General features: G+C 45.8%; 1 protein-coding gene across 1 annotated transcript; it reads left to right on the plus strand.

Annotated features, from left to right (window-relative positions):
* Positions 1-5390: 5390 nt before the first annotated feature.
* On the plus strand, positions 5391-10762 carry LOC123430342 (protein PAIR1-like). The gene is made up of 11 exons (XM_045114208.1): positions 5391-5606; positions 5742-6297; positions 6972-7125; positions 7442-7576; positions 7724-7776; positions 7866-8063; positions 8531-8593; positions 8682-9109; positions 9616-9781; positions 10127-10250; positions 10354-10762. Exons 1-11 carry the CDS (start codon positions 5548-5550, stop codon positions 10488-10490), a joined length of 2073 nt encoding a protein of 690 aa, XP_044970143.1. The 5' UTR covers positions 5391-5547; the 3' UTR covers positions 10491-10762.
* The last annotated feature ends 11241 nt before the right edge of the window (positions 10763-22003 follow it).

Genomic DNA, 22003 nt, shown 5'->3' on the forward strand with positions numbered 1-22003 from the left:
CGGGGGCGGGGGGGGGGGGGCAGACGTCGGCAGGAAACTCCATCTCCTCGGACCAACATCTGGTCACAGCACGGATCAAGGGGACAAAAGGGGGGAGCAAAGCAACGGTGAGTACTCATCCAAAGTACTCACAAGTCTTACATCAGAACTATTCTAAGTATGCATCAGTATCAAAGAAGGGGGGTGTTTATATGTGGACTGACTGCAGCAATGCGAGAATAGAGGGAGAAGGCCTAGTCCTATCGAGGACTAGCATCTTCAAGGTCTTGCAGCAATAGACGAGAGTAGGACAGGGGTAACACAAATTAATAGTCATATTGTTGCAGCAATGTTAAAATGAGGTCACGCCCAGAGATCCTCCCTCGACTCTCTGCGAGGAAGCAATCCCGAGGCAAGTAATTCCAGTTAGGTAACAATTGTAGTTGTATAAGATCAGGGCACAACTCCAAGTCGTCTTGTAACCATGCACACGGCTATTCGAATAGTTAATTTTCATCCCTGCAGGGGTGCACCACATGTCCCGACGCGCTCGATAACACTCTGGCCGGACACACTTTTCTGGGTCCTGCCCGGCCTCAGAATATCGACACGTCGCAACCCCACCTAAGCTCAGCACAGAGGCCAGCCCGCCGGTCTAAATCCTAAGCGAAAAGGGTCTGTGGGCCCAGTTCCCCTCCGCGCTCTTGCACGATGCGAGGGCGGCCGACGTCAGTCCTAGCACCCCTTAATCACAAGCGTGATGCATCTCGGCACCACTCGGGCACGCGCTGCTACATCGCTGACGTCTGAAGAGCTTCGGCTGATACCGCGACGTCGAGTACCCATAATTCTTCCCACGCAGACGGTTAGTGCGAAAAGGTCTCCAACCAACCCAGATCAAATACCCAAATCCATTAACATTTTAATTAGGCCATCGACACAATCTTGCAGGAATCCACCCGTCTTAACAACTAATCACCAATGATCCCAGTAATATGGTCGAGTAACTGTGTGGTTGTAACATCGGGGGGAATCTGAGGTATCACCCTCGGGGGTCCCGCACTTGAGGGGTTGCATGATAGACCATCGTCGGGAATGGTGAAAGAGGAATCACCCTCGATAACCACGACCGACTAGCTATACTACAGAGATATCATCAGGAGTACTTAGCGAGGTGTCACCCTCGGTACCCGATAGTATCTCTGTAGCATCGTACAACTAAGGGGGTGTATGTGTTGTGTCGGGTCTGGCTCCTCGATCAGGGATCGAGATTTGAAAACAAGCGAGGCAACTGGACTACGGGGTCAGAGGGGATGACTGCTCCACCTATACTAAGCAAATTTAAATTACAGTACTGAAAGTAGCAGTTCATAAAAAATAGGCTATGCATCATATATAGGAGCTAACTACAACAGTAGCAAAATACTAATGCAAGCAGTAGGAAGAAAGACATAGGCGATATAGGAAGGATCAAGGGGGGGGTTTCTTGCCTTGCTGCTCTGCGGCAAAAGGCTGGTCGGCAGGACCGTAGATGTACCTGACAGCAGCGTCAGTCTCGGGGTCTATCGGTAAGAAGAGGGGGAAGAAACAATAAATAATAGCAACGGTGCAACACAATGCATGACATGGCAAGATGCAGGCTAGACATGAGCTAACGCAGCAACATCCGTCATAGACGGGTCGGAAGAATATCTGACAATATTTTTCGGGTCTCGAGCTACTACGTGTCAGACTGGAAACCATGGAAATGTTCCATGTTTACTATGCTAGAGACGCGTGACACACGAATGGACCGTGTATCCGGGTTTGTCTCGTTCTGCTGATCAACTTTTATGTTGAAAGTATTTTGATGTGACTTATGGTTAATTTAATATTAAATTTTAAAGTTTTATTAATTATATAGGAATTAAAAACAGATTTAGATAAATTGATTAAAAGCAATTATGACATCAGCAGTTGACTGGTCAACTGACCAATGGGTCCCATGCGTCATAGCTACAATTTATTAATTAAGTTTAAATATTAATTAAGCAGATTAATTTAGTGGGGGACCCACGTGGCATACTCTAATTATTCTAATTACCTATTTAATTAATTACCTAAATAATTAAATAATATATCTATTTATTTATTTAATAAAAATATATTTTTATTTTTATATTTTAATTCTCATTTTTCTTAAAAGCGCGTGGGGCCTCCCTGTCATAAACGGCGGGGTGGGTTGGCCCCACCGGTAAGTGGCAGTAGCCACATACACATATTTACCCATATAATAAACATAATGTATTTCTCCATATACCTACATGCATAAATACATACATACGTGCATCTCATACATATAAAATACATACGACATCTAATACATATATACATACACAAATACATCATTTTATTTTTTTTCTTCCAAACATCTGTCTCATCTCCAACCTCCTCGACATGTCTCACACGAGCCTCTCAACACAAAGAGAGGAGGAAAACTCCACCTACTCCTACAGGAACCTAACGGCGTCGAAACGCGGCGATAGCTGCCGGAATGGAACCGGGGCGGGGAAAGAAGGAAACGGGGTAGCTCATCGAGCCCTGTAGGTGTGCAACGTGGGCTCGAGGGGGGCTCGATGGAGCGACACGTCGACAACGAACGGAGGTGCGGTGGTGTAGTAAGAAGCCCGGGGCGACGGAGGAGCCGGCGCGGTGGTCGAGGTGTTGACCGATGATGATACTCCCCGACAACGGCGCCAGAAATCCTTCTTGTTAGTGATCCGCGTTGGGTTTTCCATGAAGAGGAACGGGTGATGTAGCACAATATAGATTAATATTTCCCTCAGTAGAGAACCAAGGTTTATCGAACCAATAGGAGTAACAACCAACCCCCGTCTTCAACGACTGCACAAAAAGAAGCAAATGCTTGCACCCAACACGGGCAAGAGGGGATTGAACTCGTTATTTGCAAGAAAGTAAAGTGTGTAGATTATAGTTGACAATTGAAAAGTAAATAAAGGCAGCGAGGTAATTTTAGCGTTTGTAAACTTATAAGTGAATAGACCCGGGGGTCGTAGTTATCCATAATGGCATCTCTGATGTAGTAGGCATACGATGAGTAAACAAGTTATTGTTGGGAAATTGATAGAAAAGCGCATAGTTATGTGATATTCACGACAATGATCATGTATATATATGCATCATGTCCATAAGCAAATAGGCTGACTCCTGCATGCACCTATTACTATTACTCCACCCATCTATAGTTATCCAACATGCATCTAGTATTAAGCAAAATAGAGTAATGCATGCGTGGAGAACAATGACATGATATAGACAAAGAGAACTCAATCAATATGAATTAACCCCATCGTTTTATCCGTAGTGGCAACAATACAAAGACGTGTCCTTGTACCTTTCTGTCACTAGGATATAGAACTCTGCTAGATTGAACCCACTACAACGCACCCCTCTCACTGAAGAAATATCAATGTAGTTGGCCAAACTATTTCAATAGATCGGAGAGATTTATGAAGCTATAATAATCACGCAAATAACAATCATAATAGAATTCACAGAAGACTCAAATCTTTATCATGAATAATTTGAACATAAACCCACAATTCATCGGATCCCAACAAACGCACCGCACAAAAGAATAACACAACATAGATCAAAGCGAAGATGTGATGATCATTGTATTAAAGATAGAGAGAGAGAGATAGGGAGAGAGATCTAGGTACTAACTATGGATCCATAGGTCTGTGGTAAACTACTCACACATCACCATGGGAGCGGCAAGGTTGATGTAAAGGCCCTTCGTGATCGATCCCCCCTCCGGCAGGGCACCGGAACAGGGCTCTAGATGCGCGCACAACGGAACAGAGACTTGCATCAGCAGAAAAGGTGTTTATGGTGGTTCTCGTAGGGTTTTGGGATATTTTAGAATTTATAAGCTAGAGGACGTGAGAGACCACATGAGGGGGGCAACACACATCAGAGCGCGACCACCCCACTAGGTGCACCCTGTTGTGTGCTCCTTCCCTCATGCAGCATCTAGTCCCCTCCCGAAAGCTTCTACGTATTCATTTAGTTCAGAAAAAATCATAAACAAGTTTCGTGGCAATTGGACTCCGTTTGGTACTGTAAACCTGAAAAGCGAAAAACATGCAGAAAACAACAAGTGGCACTGGGTACTGGGTTAACAGGTTAGTGCTCAAAAATAATATTAATTGGTATATAAACACCCTAAAATCATCCTAGAATGATAATATTATAGCATGGAACAATAAAAATTATAGATACGTTGGAGATGTATCAATGACGACGATGACGAATCCCCCTCTCCGGAGCCGCAAAGGACTCCAGATCAGCCCTCCCAAGGAAGAACAAGAGGTGGTGGCAGCTCCATCTTCCAAACACGACGAAAACTTCTCTCTTATTTTTTTCTCTTCAGAACTAGGAATTTATATGGTTGGAATTAGGGTTGGAGGAGCCACGAGGTGGCCCTAAGCCAACAGGATGCGCCTAGGGGGGTGGCGCGCCATGTTGGCTTGGCACCAACAGGTGGCCCCCTCTGGTGGGTCTTCGCTCTAATATTTTTTAAATTGTAGAGAAAAAATACCAAAAAATCGTCCAATTCCAAGAACTTTTATTTCTGCACACAAAAAACACCATGACACTTCTGATAAAAACAACGTCAGTCCTGATTAGTTTCATTCAAATCATGTAAATTAGAGGAGTAGAAGTGTTTGGAAAAGTAGATATGTTTAGGACGTATCAGTATCGCAGACGTAAGTCTTTTATGAATCGTATTTGATGGATCCTCCATCGCACACAGTCCTTGTTATTGGCGACGGAGCTAGAATTATACTGTTTGCGGTTCATGCATCGCACATAGTTTGGTCGAAGGGTCTGTGATTGATGTGTTGTCTTAGGACCTTCCTGCATTATTGTAGGATCAAGAACTTAAAAAGATCAATGAATAATTTGATCATAAATCCACAATTCATTGGATTACAACAAATACATCACAAAAACTTACATCATAAAAATAAGAAGAAAGCCATCTAGCTACTGCCATGGACCTGTAGGTCCCGAAGGAGCTACTCACGCATCACCATGAAATACGAGAAAAGGGCTTCATATGGGATTATGTCCGAACATAGGTTTGCGACACCGATAAAATTGTTTCTTATCTGGCTCTGGGGATTCCGAAATATTGTGGAATTTATAGGCCAAGAATGCATTAGGAACTATTGGAGTATGAATACAGCAATAACTGCTGAGGAACATAATTTAAAAAATAATTTGACGACCCCGGCTGTAGAGCAAACCATTTTCGCACACCGCCAACGCTGCCTGCCTGAGCCCACATGGCCAGCAGCCTATAAGACCAGGGCACCTGCGAAGGAGCCCACAGGTCAGGAAGCAGCAGAGAGAGAATTCAAATTTCTCGGTGACTCTCTCATTCCCCAACACCACCTCCACCGCCTCCCTATCCGTCGCTCTCCTCCACCTCTTCCTCCTGCCACCGCCGGCGATCACCGCCGCGCCCTCCTCGGCGGGGGGCCACTCCGGAAGCACGCGATGAAGCTTAAGATCAACAAGGCGTGCGACCTCGCCTCCATCTCCGTCCTCCCTCCCCGGTACAGTGCCCCGGCCCAGGCCGATCCGCGCCCAATTAATTAATTCCCCTCCCCTCTCGCCGCCGGCTGCTCCCGTTCGTTTCGCCGCGTGCTTGGTTCGGCTTGTTATCGTGGTGTGTTGTTTTGCTTGTTCAGGAGGACCAGAGGGAGCAACGGTGGCGGTGGCGGCGGGATGAGCGCGCCTGCTGCTGCTTCCGCGGCGCAGCAGCAGGGGTCCCAGACGATGTCGCAGAAGTCCTTCTCGCAGGGAGGCGGCGGCGGTTCGTTCTCGCAGGGCGTCGGAGCTTCCTTCTCGCAGGGCATAGGCAGCGGAGGCGCGTCCTTCTCGCAGGGCAGCGGTGGTGGAGGCGTGGCGTTCTCTCAGGGAGGTGGAGGCGGAGGCGCGTCCTTCTCGCAGGGCAGCGGTGGTGGAGGCGCGGCGTTCTCTCAGGGAGGTGGAGGCGGAGGCGCGGCGTTCTCTCAGGGAGGTGGAAGCGGAGGCGCGGCGTTCTCTCAGGCAGGTGGAAGCGGAGGTGCGGCATTCTCTCAGGGCGGAGGTGGCGGAGGCGCGGCCTTCTCGCAGGGCGGAGGTGGCGGAGGCGCGGCCTTCTCGCAGGGCGGTGGCAGCGCGTCGCTCTTGCACGCGCAGTCGCAGCTCTCGCAGGCCTCCCTCGACGAGAGCCTCCTCTCGCAGGCTCCCGCGCGCAGCCAGGTCTCGTATACATCATCCCTCCTTCTTCTCCAATTGTTCCTACTGTGTGGTGATCAATGATGCAGGCCCCGTTTGCTTCTAGCGGATGGATCGCATGATCGGTGGGTTCAGTGATTTTGTTCGATCAGTGGGTAACTAGTAGGAGTGATAGTTTTGGGATTTTGTTGGCAAGTTTGCAACGAATTGATTGGTGTTGGTTACTGTTAATTAGTTGTTCCCACTGAATCCACATGTGCTTGTTTGATAGGCAGAAGAAATAGTTCAAATTTCTGCAGTGTTCATTTCATTGGGCAAATTCGTGAACTAAGTATTGCTTGATATCTCAATTTGATGCATGCGAGCATTCTGTACAGCATGACTGAAAGTGTTACCATTCATGTACTGCTAGACTGTTTGAAATGGTGATTTGAGTCTGTATGAGTTGTTGGAATTGACGCCCATCTGGGCACAGCCAGTATGCATTTCCATCACGATTTATTCATTTTCGTCAAAGCAGAGGGAATTCCCAAGCAATAGTCCTTATGCTACTAAATGTTTCAGTGAGAACATCTATATATTTTTTGTTATATTTGCTAGTTACAGAAGGAGGATTCCTTAAAAAAAAGTTATATAAGGTGTATACTGTTTATCTGCTGCCCAATTGTGATCTTCATTCTCTTTCCATTGGTGACCAGAGATTTGCCTTGCAAGAGGACTCATCAAAGAGGATGTCTTCGTATCCTGCCAGTTCAGCTTCTTCTTGTGTGCGTGACGAATCTCAGCTGCAACTGGCAAAAATAACAACCAACCCTATCCATCGCTGGAGCCCCTCTCTTCCGGATAGCAGATGTAAACTCAAGCCCTTGCACCTTACATATTTTACATTTTATTCATCTTTCTTTTGCGGGGAAATTACATTTCACTAGTCAGCATAACAACAGTTCACATGCTCTTGAAGCACACTGATTTTGGTGTTCTGAATAGCTTCACAAAAATTCTCTCATTTACTGGGTATGTAAGGTCAAATGGTGCATGCTTTAAACAGATAGTGCACCTGAAGCTGTTCTAAACCTAGACTCTAGGTTCTATTTCTAGCTGTCACATTGTCATGATATGCTTGCAAGTATACTTAGACTAAAGTGCCTAATTGATGTTGTTTCGACAGGTCAGGTTAATGAGGATGTTGAACGCAAATTTCACCATGTGGCGAGTTCAGTACATAAGATGGGAATGATACTAGACTCGGTTCAAAATGATGTGATGCAGTTAAACAGAGCCATGAAGGAGGCATCACTAGACTGTAAGTCACCCTTAATTGGTACTTTAGATCAATATAAGAGCGATAGTACTTGCTGCTATTTTCTTCATGAGTTTTGCACTCTGATTCTGTCACTTCCCACAAATAGTACATCATCGACTAATGAGGGCATGTATCCGTTTTGTTCAGCTGGGAGCATTCAGAAAAAGTTTGTGCTCCTAGAAGACTCTCTAAAGCAAATTGTAAGGATAGCTGCTGGTTCAGTCCTTTTTTCCTTCTTTTTGCTGAGGCAATAAAGTTCTGTTTAATTAATCCAAACATGCTACCACAGCTTAAGGGACAAGATGATCTCAAAGCAGTCCTTGAGGAAAGCACAAAAAGAAATCCTGACCAGCTGGCTATTCTCAACTCCCACACCAGAAAACTGGATGGGATATCCTCGCTACTTTCAGTCTTCCCAAAGCAAGTTCAAACAGAATTGGGGCAACTGAAGGGTGATATCTTTAGAATTTTTACAAAAGAGATGGAGGTACTACTGCTAAGATCAACCGCTAGTTTTGATACAGCTCTGTTAGGTTCATTTGTCTTTGGAAATTTTCTGATCGCGGGCATGTGCATATAAGTAATTATCTTATCTTGCTAATTTACCACTATGTAAAGTTCTCGGTTATGTCCATATGTGTGAGTTTAGTTTCATATGAACATATAGTATGGTTCATACCATTTTCTTCTGCACCTTGCTTTTCCTTTTTCTTTTTATAGGAAGCATCATTCTGTTGTCTATTCATGATAGTGTTCATGATATCTAACACTAAAAATTCTCATTGTGAACTGGGGTTTATTTTTCAGCATTTTACTCTGAAGTTAAAATATTGCTTTTGAAGAACACGCACAATCTTGTACAGTATATCATGTGGAATGCTCAAACGTCGTCACTCCACATACTAAAGCAAAGCAACTAATGTGGCTCTTGCTGATCTTTGCCTCTTTGGACAGGGGGTCGTTAGAGCTTTCAGATCTCTCAACAGTAGTGTGCCCGGTGCGATGCAAATGCTGGCAGTATGTGTACTTCTCACTCAACTATTTGAATTAGCAAGCTTCTCAGTATTTTTCTCCACTTATTCTAATTTTCTTTTCTTTGCTGAAGGACCAGAGCTGCACCACCAATGCAAAAACCCCGATGAAGCAGGCTGCGGTAGCAAATGGAAGCCCCTTGATGAACCACACACCAGTAGCAGATGGAAGCTCCCTGATGAACCAAGGACCGGTAGCAGACAGAAGGCCACAGAAGAAACCGATGCCAGTAGCAAATGGAAGGCCCAAGAGGAAGAAGCAACCAGATGTAGCAAATGGAAGGCCCCAGAGGAAGAATCAAGCAGCAGCAGCAGCAAATGGGAGGCTCCAGAGGAAGAAACCAACAGAAACAGCAGTAGCAAATGGAAGGGCCCAGAGGTACCTGGCACGAGTAGCAAATGGAAGGCCCCAGGTGAAACAAACGCAAGCAGCAGATGGAAGGTCGCAGACGAACCAGAAACCCGAGGCAAATGAGAAGGCGTTGATACCAGTAACAAAAGCGTAATCTTCTTCTAACCTCAGCTTCTTACTACAGATTTAAGTTGTTAGATAACTCCATTGCATTGCTGCTATGATATGGAGCATCAGATGTGAAAGTTGCCTTGATGAACTCGAAACGCAAACTGAGCCTATAAATCTTCAAATCCTCAAGAAGAAAGCTACAAGATATCCTTATGCCCGCCCTCTAGAAGGGGTATTAAACGTACACTCTTATGTGCAGAAAGATATTGTGATAAGATGCTTCTGTTTTCTTTCCTTTTGTTACAAAGCTAGTTAGTTCTGGCCTTTCAAATCTGGAAATATCCAATATTCTAATGCCTACAGAGTAGAGCGTTATCTCCTTTTGGACAGGAAGATTAATTAGATCGGTGCCTTACAGTTATATTGCTAATAAAAAAATGCGAGCACTTTCTGAATATGCATCTGCATTTGCTTTAATCTTCCCTGATCCTTGTTTGGTTTGAGATTCTACTGACTAATTAGGCTTGTTTATCTGTCGGTGCCAGCGTTCCTGCGCCCGTGGTTTATCAGCGAAAGGCGGTTGATCTGAAACCAAAGCTGGAACATAGGATGGTACAGAAATTGGCTGACCCAAGCTACAACAGGCCAGCGCTACCTAAAGAGCAAGAGTTAGCAATTCAGAAGGTCGATACAGATGCGCCAATCAACAAGGTAACTCATTTTCTAGCTCGGCTGAATAGGTGTAAATGTTAGCGGAGATGAGATCACCTAACGCAATGTTGCTAGCTAGCTAACGGCTCAAGACCAACGTCACTTACTTATTTTTCCTGAAAGATGAATATCACCAACTAACTGAATCATTTGTCCTGAAAGAAGAAGAACATGACTGATTAACTAACTGACTGAATTTACTTGAACACACTTGGTGCTGCCGCTTCATTACTGCTCTGTGGTTTGTGCTTGTTAGTTAAGCAAGTGAAACGGTAGGTTAAACCAGTGCGGAGTTGTTCTCGGAAGGTTGGTTACTGACTGTGTGCTAATGATCATGCTTGGTAGGTTGTGGATGTGGGAAGAATGCAGGCCATGCTGAGCATTCTAATCGACTCGGACGAGGAGGAGGAGGAGGAGGGGGGCGAGATCGACTGGAGCGCCTCGTGCGTGATCCTGAAGTTGGAAGCAGGTAGAGCTTGCCGCGGAACTGAACTGAGCTTCCTTTCTCCCTCTGCGTGCGGGTGCCTCTCGTGCATGCATATGCTGATCCCGTGTACGCGTGTGTGGTGCAGGGTGTGCGGGCGATGAGGTGGCGGCGGAGGAGGCGGCGAGCGAGGGGGATGCGCTGGAGATCCTGCGGCGGGCGAGGAAGCGGCGGCGGAGGGAGGCCAACGCCAACGCCATCGTGCTTGTCCCTGACCAACGATGAACAGAGGCTCCTACAGCAACCCAACGGTAACACGTGGCTCCTACGTACGGTGGATCCACACTCGACAGACAGTCATACAGATTACAGAGGCCGGGAGAGGTGAAAATTTGGACGGTATCTCACCGCGTGGTGATGTGATGTACAGACAGAGACACGGTACTTGTTTTCTTTTCCCCTTGCACGGTTACAGCGCCGAAATGGAACTACTTGCTTCTAGGATGAGCATATGCAATTATGCATGAATGAATATGCCTAGTACTACTTCGCTGTTACCGGGTTTTTTTTCCATTACGCCTACCTCAGGCCTTGTTCGATTTCTTCAGATTTAAATGAGTTTAGAGGAAACTGAGAGGTATTAAATCTTTTATAAGTCAAATTTCATCTTAATCTTCTTTAATCCTTTTCAATCCTTTTTTAGAAGGGATTAACCGAACAAACCCTTACGGGACCAAGCTATTATCAGAACGATAACGAAATTAGCAGTCAAAAGGCCCAGGTCTTAAAACTTGTTCATGAGAGGTTCAGCAAAAAGAAAATACTTCTCTGCAACGTACTGCTAGCAGAACTTTGAAACAAGCTAAACGCTAAGGCGGCTCTTACAAATAAACCGGATGATTTCTCTAGGAAATCATCCACTTCATCGGTCGTTGGATCCTTTGCTCGCTAGCCGTCGGATCCAGTCAACACGACATCGAGCCGTCGTCTTCTCGCCACATCTCCCTCTTTCGTTCTCCTCCGACTGCATTGATGTAATGTGTTCATCGCCTACTAACTCACATCCACCATGCAGCAGTCGTCTGGGAGCCGTCGCAACGCCACCGTGCACCGTTGCGCGAATTGCGGTCACACTAGTAGAAAAAACCTTATAGGTAGGAGCCTAGTAGTACCGCTGGCTCTGCAATGCGCTATTGATAATGGCCTTAGCAGTAGCGCTTGATATGCAAAAAAAAGCTACTGCTAAACGCGGCCCGACGAGGCCATCGACGGTAGCAGTAGTAGCAACGCGTGCACGTAAAAAGCGCTACTGCTAAGTTTAATAACAGTAGCGCTCATCTGGAAGCAGCGCTACTGCTATTGGGCCCCACTTAGTAGTAGCGCTGCTGGCTGTGGGCAGCTTTCACCCACACACGCACACCCCTCCCCCTTCCTCCCCCCTTTGCCCTCTCCCCTCTTTTCTCATCTCCTCTCTCTAAGTTGCTTCTCCATCATTGTTGGCTTGTTGCCCTTCTTCTCTCTTCTTTCTACCTCTCTTCTCTCCCCATTAAGACCCCCTCCACACTAATTATCCTCCATAAATGGCCTTTTCTAACTCTACCTTCCACATTTATTTGGCTCTCCCTTCTTCCATACATATAGATCTAGCTAGCTCGGTCATCTATCTCCCTCTCCACTAGTTAGCTAGAGTCATCTCTCCTCACAACAACTAGATCTAGCTATTTATTTAGCCGTGCACAATCTTTCTCGGGATATATATAGGTGAATAAAAAGTTGTGCATTTCAATAATGGGAACATGTGTGTTTGTGATATGATAGGATTTGTGTGAGTGACATGCCCCGTGAGTTGCTTATGTTTTGACGAAATGTCAATTTATTTCCGTTTCGGCGAATTTCGAGCAAACTCAATATGTCATATTTTTAGGCAAGGTCATGCCAAATTTTTATATGACTTTGATGCATGCATGCATTTTGTTTATAATCCTTTTGCTTGTTATACCGTGCAGTCATGAATGTGAGTGGAAGGAAGGTGGAGCCATACTTGCAATCCGTGGTGATGGACATGTATGCAAATAAACGGACTGGGATTAGATGTCCGTGTACAAAATGCAAAGAAGGGGTAATTTTGAACCCTTTTGATGGTGGCCGTTTGAAGGCCCACTTGCTGATCAATGGTTTCATGGATGGCTATACTTGATGGATAAGTGAAGATGATGATGAGGATGTCCACATGGCAGGGAATAACGACATGGGACTAAACGAAGAGATGACCGATCGACACGAAGACGATGGCGCCAGACACGGCGGCGGTGAAGAGTCCGAACACGGGGGCGGGGAAGAGTCCGTACACGGCGGCTGAGAAGATTCTGTACACGGCAAAGAAGCAGAGTCCGGACATGGGGGAGAAGAGGCGACGGACACGCCGCAGTCTTCAACGCTACTAAGTTCAGTCGTGCAGGACCCTCATGTTCGAGACCTCCTTCGCAAGAGTACGACTAGTGACAAAGTTGCTTCTAGAGAGGAGGCCAAGCTGGCGCAACTCGAAGTAGACTAGAAGACTCCATTATATGATGGTTGTGATCCCGAGGTTACCCGCTTGAGTTTCATGCTAGAACTTCTAAAGACGAAGGCCAAAAATAAATGGACAAACAAAAGCCTCAATGAGCATTTGAAGTATCTACATTATAATGTTTTTCCCAGGGGGAACCTGTGTCCTACTAGTGTCAATGAGGCCAAGAAAATCGTTTGTCCTCTTGATCTGCCGCACAGTAGATATCATGCATGCATCAATGATTGCATCATTTATCGGGGGGAGCACGCGGAAAAAACCAGGTGTCTAGAGTGCAATGCTTCTCAATACAAGAAGGCAGGAAAGAAAGCTCCTCAGAAAGTTGTATGGTACTTTCCGATCACTCCCCGTATGCAGCGGTATTTCGTAGATCCTAAGGAAGCAAAGCTCATGCGCTGGCACACGGAGAGGAAGAAGCCCGATGATGGAGATGATCCGAAGCTGAGACACATCGCAGATGCTAGCTAGTGGAGATCATTCAACGCCGAATATCGATTTTTCGGAGAAGATGCAAGGAACATCGTGCTTGGTGTGTATACCGATGACATGAATCCGTTTGGAAACCAGAGCACAAACCACAACACATGGCCTTTCTTTGTATGATGTACAACCTCCCCCCATGGAAGCGTATTGTAACGCCCCGGACACACCCGCCGGCGGTCGTTACTCCTGGCGGGATCTAGACTGGCCCCACATATCAATACTAGTCTTTTCTGCGCACTTTGTCCTCACTCGTGCGCACCCGGGATGAACTTCCCGGTCGGTCACTCATCCTAGAACTACTCCAAGCCGAGCACGCTTAACCTGTGAGTTCTATTTGAATGGCCCGGAAAAGAAGGAATTCTTTATTGATATGAGTAGTCTATCATCCCTAATAAGCCAGGCTATCACATACACCACCACTCAGAGGAACCGACGTCCTCGTCGGGCCACATGAGCGTTCCCTCTTGGTACAAACGTCCGTGCATCCAGTCTAGTACATGTACCATGTCGTGTGCCATGACGGGTCACAAACGTCATGAACAACATGACCGCACACCTGTCCGCAAACATCCATGTAACCGCGAGGGTCGGCTCTGATACCAAACTTGTATGAAGACAAAGTACATACACATGAGCATTCTGATTCAAGGGCCAAAACAACCGGGAAATAATATTAACCTGTATATGGGGCTTATGAAAGAGGATCTAGACACTTTATGGAAATCGTTGGTAAAAACATGGTACACCAACACAAGAGAATATTTCTATATGAGAGCTGCACTGATGACGATGGTGCATGACTATCTCGGTTACGGGTACACCTCGGTCCAGGTGTGCCACGGATACCGCGGATGCACGAGGTGCATGGATGATACAACGTCTCAGCAGCTTACGTCAACTAAAGATGGCGGGTCTGGGAAAATCGTGTACATGGGGCATCGTAGATGGCTCGAAAAGGATGGCCCATGGAGAAAACATGGAGATCTATTCAATGGTTTGGCTGAGCATCGAGGACCTCCACGTAAGAGGAGCGGCGCCAAAATCAACGAGCTGTTGAATAACTAGCAATAGTGCCCCGCGTCCGGAAAGATGGAAAAGGCGTTGAAGCCGCTGTTGAAGGTATGGAAAACGAGGTATGTTTTCTGGGACTTGGAGTACTAGCCCAATCACGAGACGCCTCATTGCCTTGATCAAATGCATATCACGAAGAATGTCCTTGAGAGCTAGCTTGGCACACTGTTGAACATGCTGGAGAAGACCAAGGATGGGACGAAGGCAAGGAAAGACTTGGAAGATTTGGAGACAAGGGGGTCTCCACATGCCTCGTAAAAATTCGACGGGGGAGTTGGAGACGGAGACGGCGGCGGGGCCAAGGGGAAGAAAAGTAAAAAAGAAGGAGGAGAATTGTTGCCCCCCTTCCTGCTTCACGTTAAGTCCGAAGTGTTGGAAATATGCCCTAGAGGCAATAATAAATTGGTTATTATTATATTTCCTTGTTCATGATAATCATTTATTATCCATGCTAGAATTGTATTGATTGGAAACTCAAATACATGTGTGGATACATAGACAACACACTGTCCGTAGTGAGCCTCTAGTTGACTAGCTCGTTGATCAAAGATGGTCAAGGTTTCCTGGGCATAGATAAGTGTTGTCACTTGATAACGGGATCACATCATTAGGAGAATGATGTGATGGACAAGACCCAAACTATGAACGTAGCATATGATCGTGTCAGTTTGTTGCTACTGTTTTTTGCATGTCAATGTATCTGTTCCTACGACCATGAGATCATGCAACTACCGGACACCGAAGGAATACCTTGTGTTAGGGCACATTTTGTTCTAAGTAGTTTTGGTGATTGATGACAGCACCTATGCGGACTAATCGTGTTGATTGAGCATTTCAGATAATACATCACAAAGCACAAGATGGTTCGTCTCCCCTCAGTGTTGTTGGAGCACGGTGTTTCCTACAATTATCTTTGTTAGTGTTGAGTAGTAGGAAAGCCGTACTATTAAGAGGAGGTCCGCGTCGGAAAGGTTTGGGTGGAATCAACTCTCTCACGTGCACATTTTTATTTCCACCACTTTCTCTTTGCGGCAATGGAGCACCCGCTAGGTCTCTCGCAACCTTTGCAGAATGCCTAGCAGTAGTACCGCTTGGTCCTGGCGGTAGTACCGCTGGGGCTTGCGGTAGTACCACTAGAGGACGGTAGTACCTCCCTTTCTGAGCGGTTGTACTTTGTCAGACTTTTTGCGAACACTTTTCCAGCGGTAGTAGACTCGGTAGTAGTATTTATACTACCGTGGCTTTGTGCGAGCCTAGCGGTAGTACCGCCGGCGGTTGCGGTAGTACCGCTCCGCCCAAGCGGTAGTACCGCCAGGAGCGTGCTGACAGTGAGGATAACGGTTGGAATTGTTCCCCACTATATAAAGGGTTCACCTACCTCACAAACCTCACCTTTGACCCTTCAAGACTCCATTGTTGCTCCCTAAGCTCATATGAATAGGGATTGGTTGACAAGGCCTAGATCTACACTTCCACCAAGAGAAAATTGATTCCCCCCACTAATCCCTTGTAGATCTTGTTACTCTTGGGTGTTTGAGCACCCTAGACGGTTGAGGTCACCTCGGAGCCACATTCCATTGTGGTGAAGCTCCGCGGTCTTGTTGGGAGCCTCCAAGCTTTGTGTCTAGATAGCCCCAACCTTGTTTGTAAAGGTTCGGTCGCCGCCTTCAAGGGCACCTATAGTGGAATCACGGCACCTTGCATTGTGTGAGGGCGTGAGGAGAATACGGTGGCCCTAGTGGCTTATTGGGGAGCATTGTGCCTCCACACCGCTCCAACGGAGACGTACTTCCTGTCAAAGGAAAGGAACTTCGGTAACAGATCCTCGTCTTCATCGGTTCCACTTGTGGTTATCTCTAACCTTTACATTGTGTATGTTATTGTTGTAGAGTATTTCTTACTTGCTTTAGCGGTTATAGTTGGTAGCATCATATAGGTTGCTCACCTAGTTGTCATTTTAGAGAACCTTTATGTTGCTAACCCTAACTTGTTAAGAATAGCTAAAAATTGGTAGTTGCCTATTCACCCCCCTCTAATTAACCATATCGATCCTTTCAGTTGGTATCAGAGCTAGATCTCTTTATTAAGGGTTTCACCACCCGAAGAGTATGGATGATGATGAGGGAGGAGCCCATGGACAACCCGAGGCCGTGGCCTTGACTTCAATCACAAGGGACGACTTGAATGCGGCGATGACCAACCTCAGGACGTCCTTGACGAACGAAGTCAAGACCATGCTTAAAGAGTTAATTGAGGGGATTAAAAGTTCTCCCGAACCAGTGTTGGTGGCTAAATCCGCCAACACGGATTCGGAAGACAATTCCTCCAAGGAAGCGGCTAAAGGTATGCGACCTTCTTCCCCTCTCGACAATAATGGGACTGGAACCTATGCCTAAGTTCCACCTCCCTTGGTCTATGGAGGACCGGTTCCTACACCTCGTATTAATCCTGTTGGTCCTCCTCCTAAGCTTGTTAAAGGTGATTTTTCTAACTGGGTGTTTTCCATTAAGTCTCATTTGAATCACAACTTAACAAATTTATGGAGAATCATTGAGCAAGGCTATTATCCGCATGACCCAAGCAACCTCACTCCAAGAGAAGAAGCGGACAATCAATATAATCACTCCGCATTATTCATTCTACAGCCCGCAGTGCCTCCTGAAGATCTTCCTCACTTGTGCCCCTTCACTCTGGCTAAGGACTGTTGGGAGCACATTATGGTGTTGTACAAGGGAAGCTCAAGCATTCAACGGTCCAACTATGAAGTGGTTCTTGATGAGGCCGATGAGTTTGTAATGAAGGAAGATGGGGACCCTCGAGATCTCTATCGAAGGGTGAGTGCTATTGCTGTTGCCCTCAAGGATCATGGAAGCAAGGATGTGGATGACACATGGATCAAGCGCAAGTTTCTCAAGGACATCATGCCATTCAACAAAGCCATGTCATCCGTCATTCGCCAACGACCAGATTTCCACTCCTTGTCCTCCAATGAGGTGTTGGACGAATTCATTGCAATGTCAATCATGAACAAGACCGCTGACAATGCTCTTGCTCGCGTTCGGTCAAAGACAGCTTCACCCAACCTTGGCTTAAAAGAAAAGGCTGCTTATGAAGAAGAAAAGGAGGAGGAGGAAGAAGAAGGCTGCCCTGAAGACACTAAGTATGCTTATCACAAGCACATGGCCCTTGCATCAAGGCAATTCTGGGGCAACAAGAGAAACTCAAGGCCCAATTTCTCCAAGAATAACTCAAGTGGGTTCAAGACCAAGCAATGTGTGAGGACGTGCTATAACTGTGGCAATGTGAGTCACTTCGTGACAGAGTGTCCCTATGAGAAGAGGGAAGACAACGGGGACAGGCTCATTCGCAAAGACAAAGCCAAGTCTTTCCAAAACAAGAACAACTTTGTCAAGAAACCCCATCCAAAGGGTATGGTGGCACTTGAAGAGTACCCCTCCGATGATGATGACGATGATGATATGGTGGCAACGGTTACTGTAGCCATCGCCACCCCCTCTCCCAAGGTGTCTCTCTTCGGCGCCCCCAACGATAACCGCATCGCCAAGTGCCTTATGGCCAAAGGTATCAATCAGGTAACACCCAACATTAAGACCACCATCACTACTGCTCCTTCATTGTTAAACTGTGTTGATGATAGTGATGTTGTGGAACTTAATGAGCATGATTTTGACAAATTTCTGTGTAAAATCAAAGGAGAATCCAAGAAGCACTTTGTTGCTCTTTTGGAACAACTGGGTGAGGCTAATGACCTCATCGAGTCGCATGAGGAGACTATCTCCGAGCTGCAAGGACATAGTCGTGACTATGCCTATGAGAGTCTTAGTTTGGCTCTTGAGGAGTCACACAATGATGACTGTGCTAAATTACAAAAGGAGCTAGATCACACTATTGTTCTTACACGTGTGCTTAAGTCTGAAAAGGCTGCACTTGGGGTTGGCCATGACAGACTCAAGGAGGAGTTTGATACACTTGACAAGGCTCACAAGGTCTTGAAAGGTGCTCATTTCTCCCTGAGAGAGTCTCATGGTCAACTCCAAGCAAAGCTTACCAAGGAGATCTCTACCTGTCCTCCTTTTGTTATAATCGATAATGCTTGTACAACTAACACTTGTTTTAAGCATGTACATCTTGTGGAGGAAAATGCTAAGTTGAAGGATCAACTTGAGAAAGGCCTTGTGTCATGCATCCAAGGCGAGAAGAACCTAAATGACCTTTTGAGTAATCAAAAGGGAGTTGTAGGAAAGGAGGGACTTGGACTTACAGCCAAGTCGAAAAGGAAAAGGAAGAACAGGAACACGCAATCTCCTACCCTCATGGACATCTTTGTCAAAGAGGGCGAAGGGACTCAGAAGGAGAACAAGAACAAGGTGGAGGATGGTAGCGTCAAGAATGGAAAAACCATTTCTACCAACACAACCGGCAAACTTAATCCATCTTATGTTTTATGTCATGCTGGTGATGGGCATGTTTATGCCAAATTTGTTGGTTCTTACTATGAGTCCCTTGAATGGGCTATTTGGGTTCCTAAGACCCTTGTTTCTAACATTAAAGGACCCATTCAAAAATGGGTACCTAAAACCAAGCCTTAATGCATTGCAGGAGTTTGCTTCCGGTGGGGTTTCATGGTTGCTCGATAGTGGAGCAACAAATCATATGACCGGAAGCAAGGACTTAGTGGTGGATGTGCATCCTTCCCCATCTATGCCCACCCATGTCCAATTTGCTGATGCTTCAACGTCCAAGGTATTGGGATTTGGTAAGGTGGTCATCTCTCAAGAGTTATCTATTGAGAAGGTCATGCTTGTTGAGTCCCTTGCTTACAATTTACTTTCTGTTCGTCAACTTGCAATTATGGGCTTTGCCACATTTTTTAATCTTGATACCGTGGTCCTTTTGTGGAGCAAGACTCTTAAAGTAGCATATGTTGGATATGTCAAAAATGGTCTCTATGTGGTGAACTTTTCACAGCGACCCACTAAGATTGTGACTTGTCTAATGGCTAAAGTTGATGTGGGTTGGCTTTGGCATCGCCAATTAGCTCATGTCAATATGATATCTTTGCAAAGTCTCCTCAAAGGGGACCATGTTCGTGGACTAAGGAATGTGAGCTTTCCCAGAGATCGTGCTTGCAGTGCCTGTATTGAAGGGAATATTCACGAAACTGCGCATCGTCCAACGACTCTCATTTACACTAAGAAGCCTTTGGAGCTCCTTCATATGGATCTCTTTGGCCCTCCATTGTTTGATAGTCTTGGGGGCAGAAAGTACTGCTTGGTGATTGTTGATGATTACTCAAGACACACTTGGGTATAGTTCTTCAAAAGGAAGAGTGAGACTCAACAAACCGTCATCAACTTTGCTAATGAAGCTCAACGTCAACATGAAGCAATGATTTTGATGATTAGAAGTGACAATGACACCGAGTTCAAGAACTACACCATGGATGAGTTTCTTAGTGATGATGGAATCAAGCATAAATATTCAGCACCATACACCCCTCAACAAAATGGTGTGGCGGAGAGGAAGAATTGAACGTTGATGGATGCGGCAAGAACAATGATGGCGGAATTCAAATCTCCGTATAACTTTTGGGCCGAAGCCATCAACACAGCATGTCATGCATCCAATTGGCTCTATATCCGCAAAGGCTTGAACAAGACCCCATATGAGATTCTCACCGGAAACAAACCCAATCTCAAGTACTTCCGGGTATTCAGGTGTAAGTGTTTCATTCTCAAGAAAGGTGCACGTTTAGCTAAAATTTGATTCTAGAGCTCAAGAGGGCATTTTTGTTGGTTATGCCACAAACTCTCATGCTTACCGTGTCCTCAACAATTCCACCGGGCTCATTGAGGAAACATGTTACGTGGAGTTTGATGAAAATAATATCTCCCAAGCGGAGCAAAGTGGTCTTTGTGATGTAGGTGATGAAATTCCTCCCCAAGCCATAAGAAGAATGGGGATTGGTGAAATACTCCCCATTGGGGAACCCCTTGTGGCCGAAGGAGAAGGACAGTGCTCTACTCAAGTGGAGCCATCACCCTCGCACGTCCCACATGCTTCCGATGAACAAAGAGAAAACCCTCAACCAGCTGAACATGATCAAGGACAAGATCAATCAATCGAAGATGGTGATGCACCACATGATATCCAAGTGCTTACACAAGGTTCCAAATCTGCTCAAGATCAAGATCAAGTGCAGCTACAAGATCAAGATCAAGTGCAGGAACAAGATCAAGATCAAGAGCAGCCACAAGATCAAGAACAAACCAGTGAGCCTGCTCAAGACGAAAATCAAGTTGATCAGGATGCTGCTTCTCAATTTCCTTCTGCGGCACCTAAGAGGGGCCGCGGTGCCACGGAAGGATCAAAACTCAAGGCCAAGCAACGTGATCAAGTTTATGCTCCCCAGTTATCAAGCACAGAACTCTTGGAGCGTCGCGCAGCCAAGATTGCCTCCAAGCTGAGAGTCAAGTCACATCTTATGAAGAACGTGCTTGGAAGTTTTAAAAGGGGAGTATCCACTCGTCAACAAATTTCAAATTATTGTGAGTATCACGCGTTTGTTTCGTATTGTGAACCTCAACAGGTATAGGAAGCGCTCGATGATGAGGATTGGCTTCTGGCCATGCATGAAGAACTCTACAACTTCGAGCGTAATCAAGTCTGGAAATTAGTGCCAAGACCAAAGGAGGAACATAATGTAATCGGGACGAAATGGATCTTCAAAAACAAGCAAGATGCCAATGGGATTGTGGTTCGAAACAAGGCAAGATTGGTGGCTCAAGGCTACTCCCAACTCGAGGGTATCGACTACGGTGAAACCTTTGCCCCTGTTGCTCGTCTAGAATCTATTCGCATGCTTCTTGCATTTGCATCTCATCATGATTTCAAATTACAACAAATGGATGTGAAAAGCGCTTTTCTTAATGGTCCTTTAAATGAGTTGGTTTATGTCAAACAACCCCCGGGATTCGAACATCCCAAGCTCCCCAATCATGTATACAAACTTAATAAGGCACTCTATGGCCTTAAACAAGCCCCACATGCGTGTTATGAGTACCTTACTGAGTTGTTACAAGATCGTGGGTTCAAAATTGGTAAGATTGATCCCACTATTTTTACCAAGAAGGTCAAAGGGGATTTGTTCACATGCCAACTATATGTTGATGATATCATTTTTGGTTCCCCTAACGAATCTTTCAATGAAGAATTTGCTGCACTAATGACCGAGAAATTTGAGATGTCAATGATGGGTGAGTTGAAGTTCTTCCTCAGGTTCGAGATTAAACAAGGTTTAGAAGGGACCTTCATCAAACAAGCCAAGTCCACCCAAGACATGCTCAAGAGGTACGATCTAGAGGACATCAAGCTGGTCAAGTTTCCCATGCCAACCAGATGCAAGCTTGATAGTGATCCCAATGGTAAAGCAGTGGATCAAAAGGTATATCGCTCCATGATTGGATCCCTTCTTTACCTTTGTGCATCTAGACCGGATATCATGTTGAGTGTAGGGATTTGTGCACGGTTTCAATCTGCACCAAAGGAAAGCCATTATATGGTTGTCAAACGAATCTTTCGATATTTGTCTCATACCCCAAACTTTGGCCTATGGTATCCCAAAGGAGCAAACTTCAACCTAGTGGGCTATTCT

This window comes from Hordeum vulgare, chromosome 2H (assembly GCF_904849725.1).
Source record: "Hordeum vulgare subsp. vulgare chromosome 2H, MorexV3_pseudomolecules_assembly, whole genome shotgun sequence".
In the NCBI taxonomy this organism is placed as follows: domain Eukaryota; kingdom Viridiplantae; phylum Streptophyta; class Magnoliopsida; order Poales; family Poaceae; genus Hordeum; species Hordeum vulgare.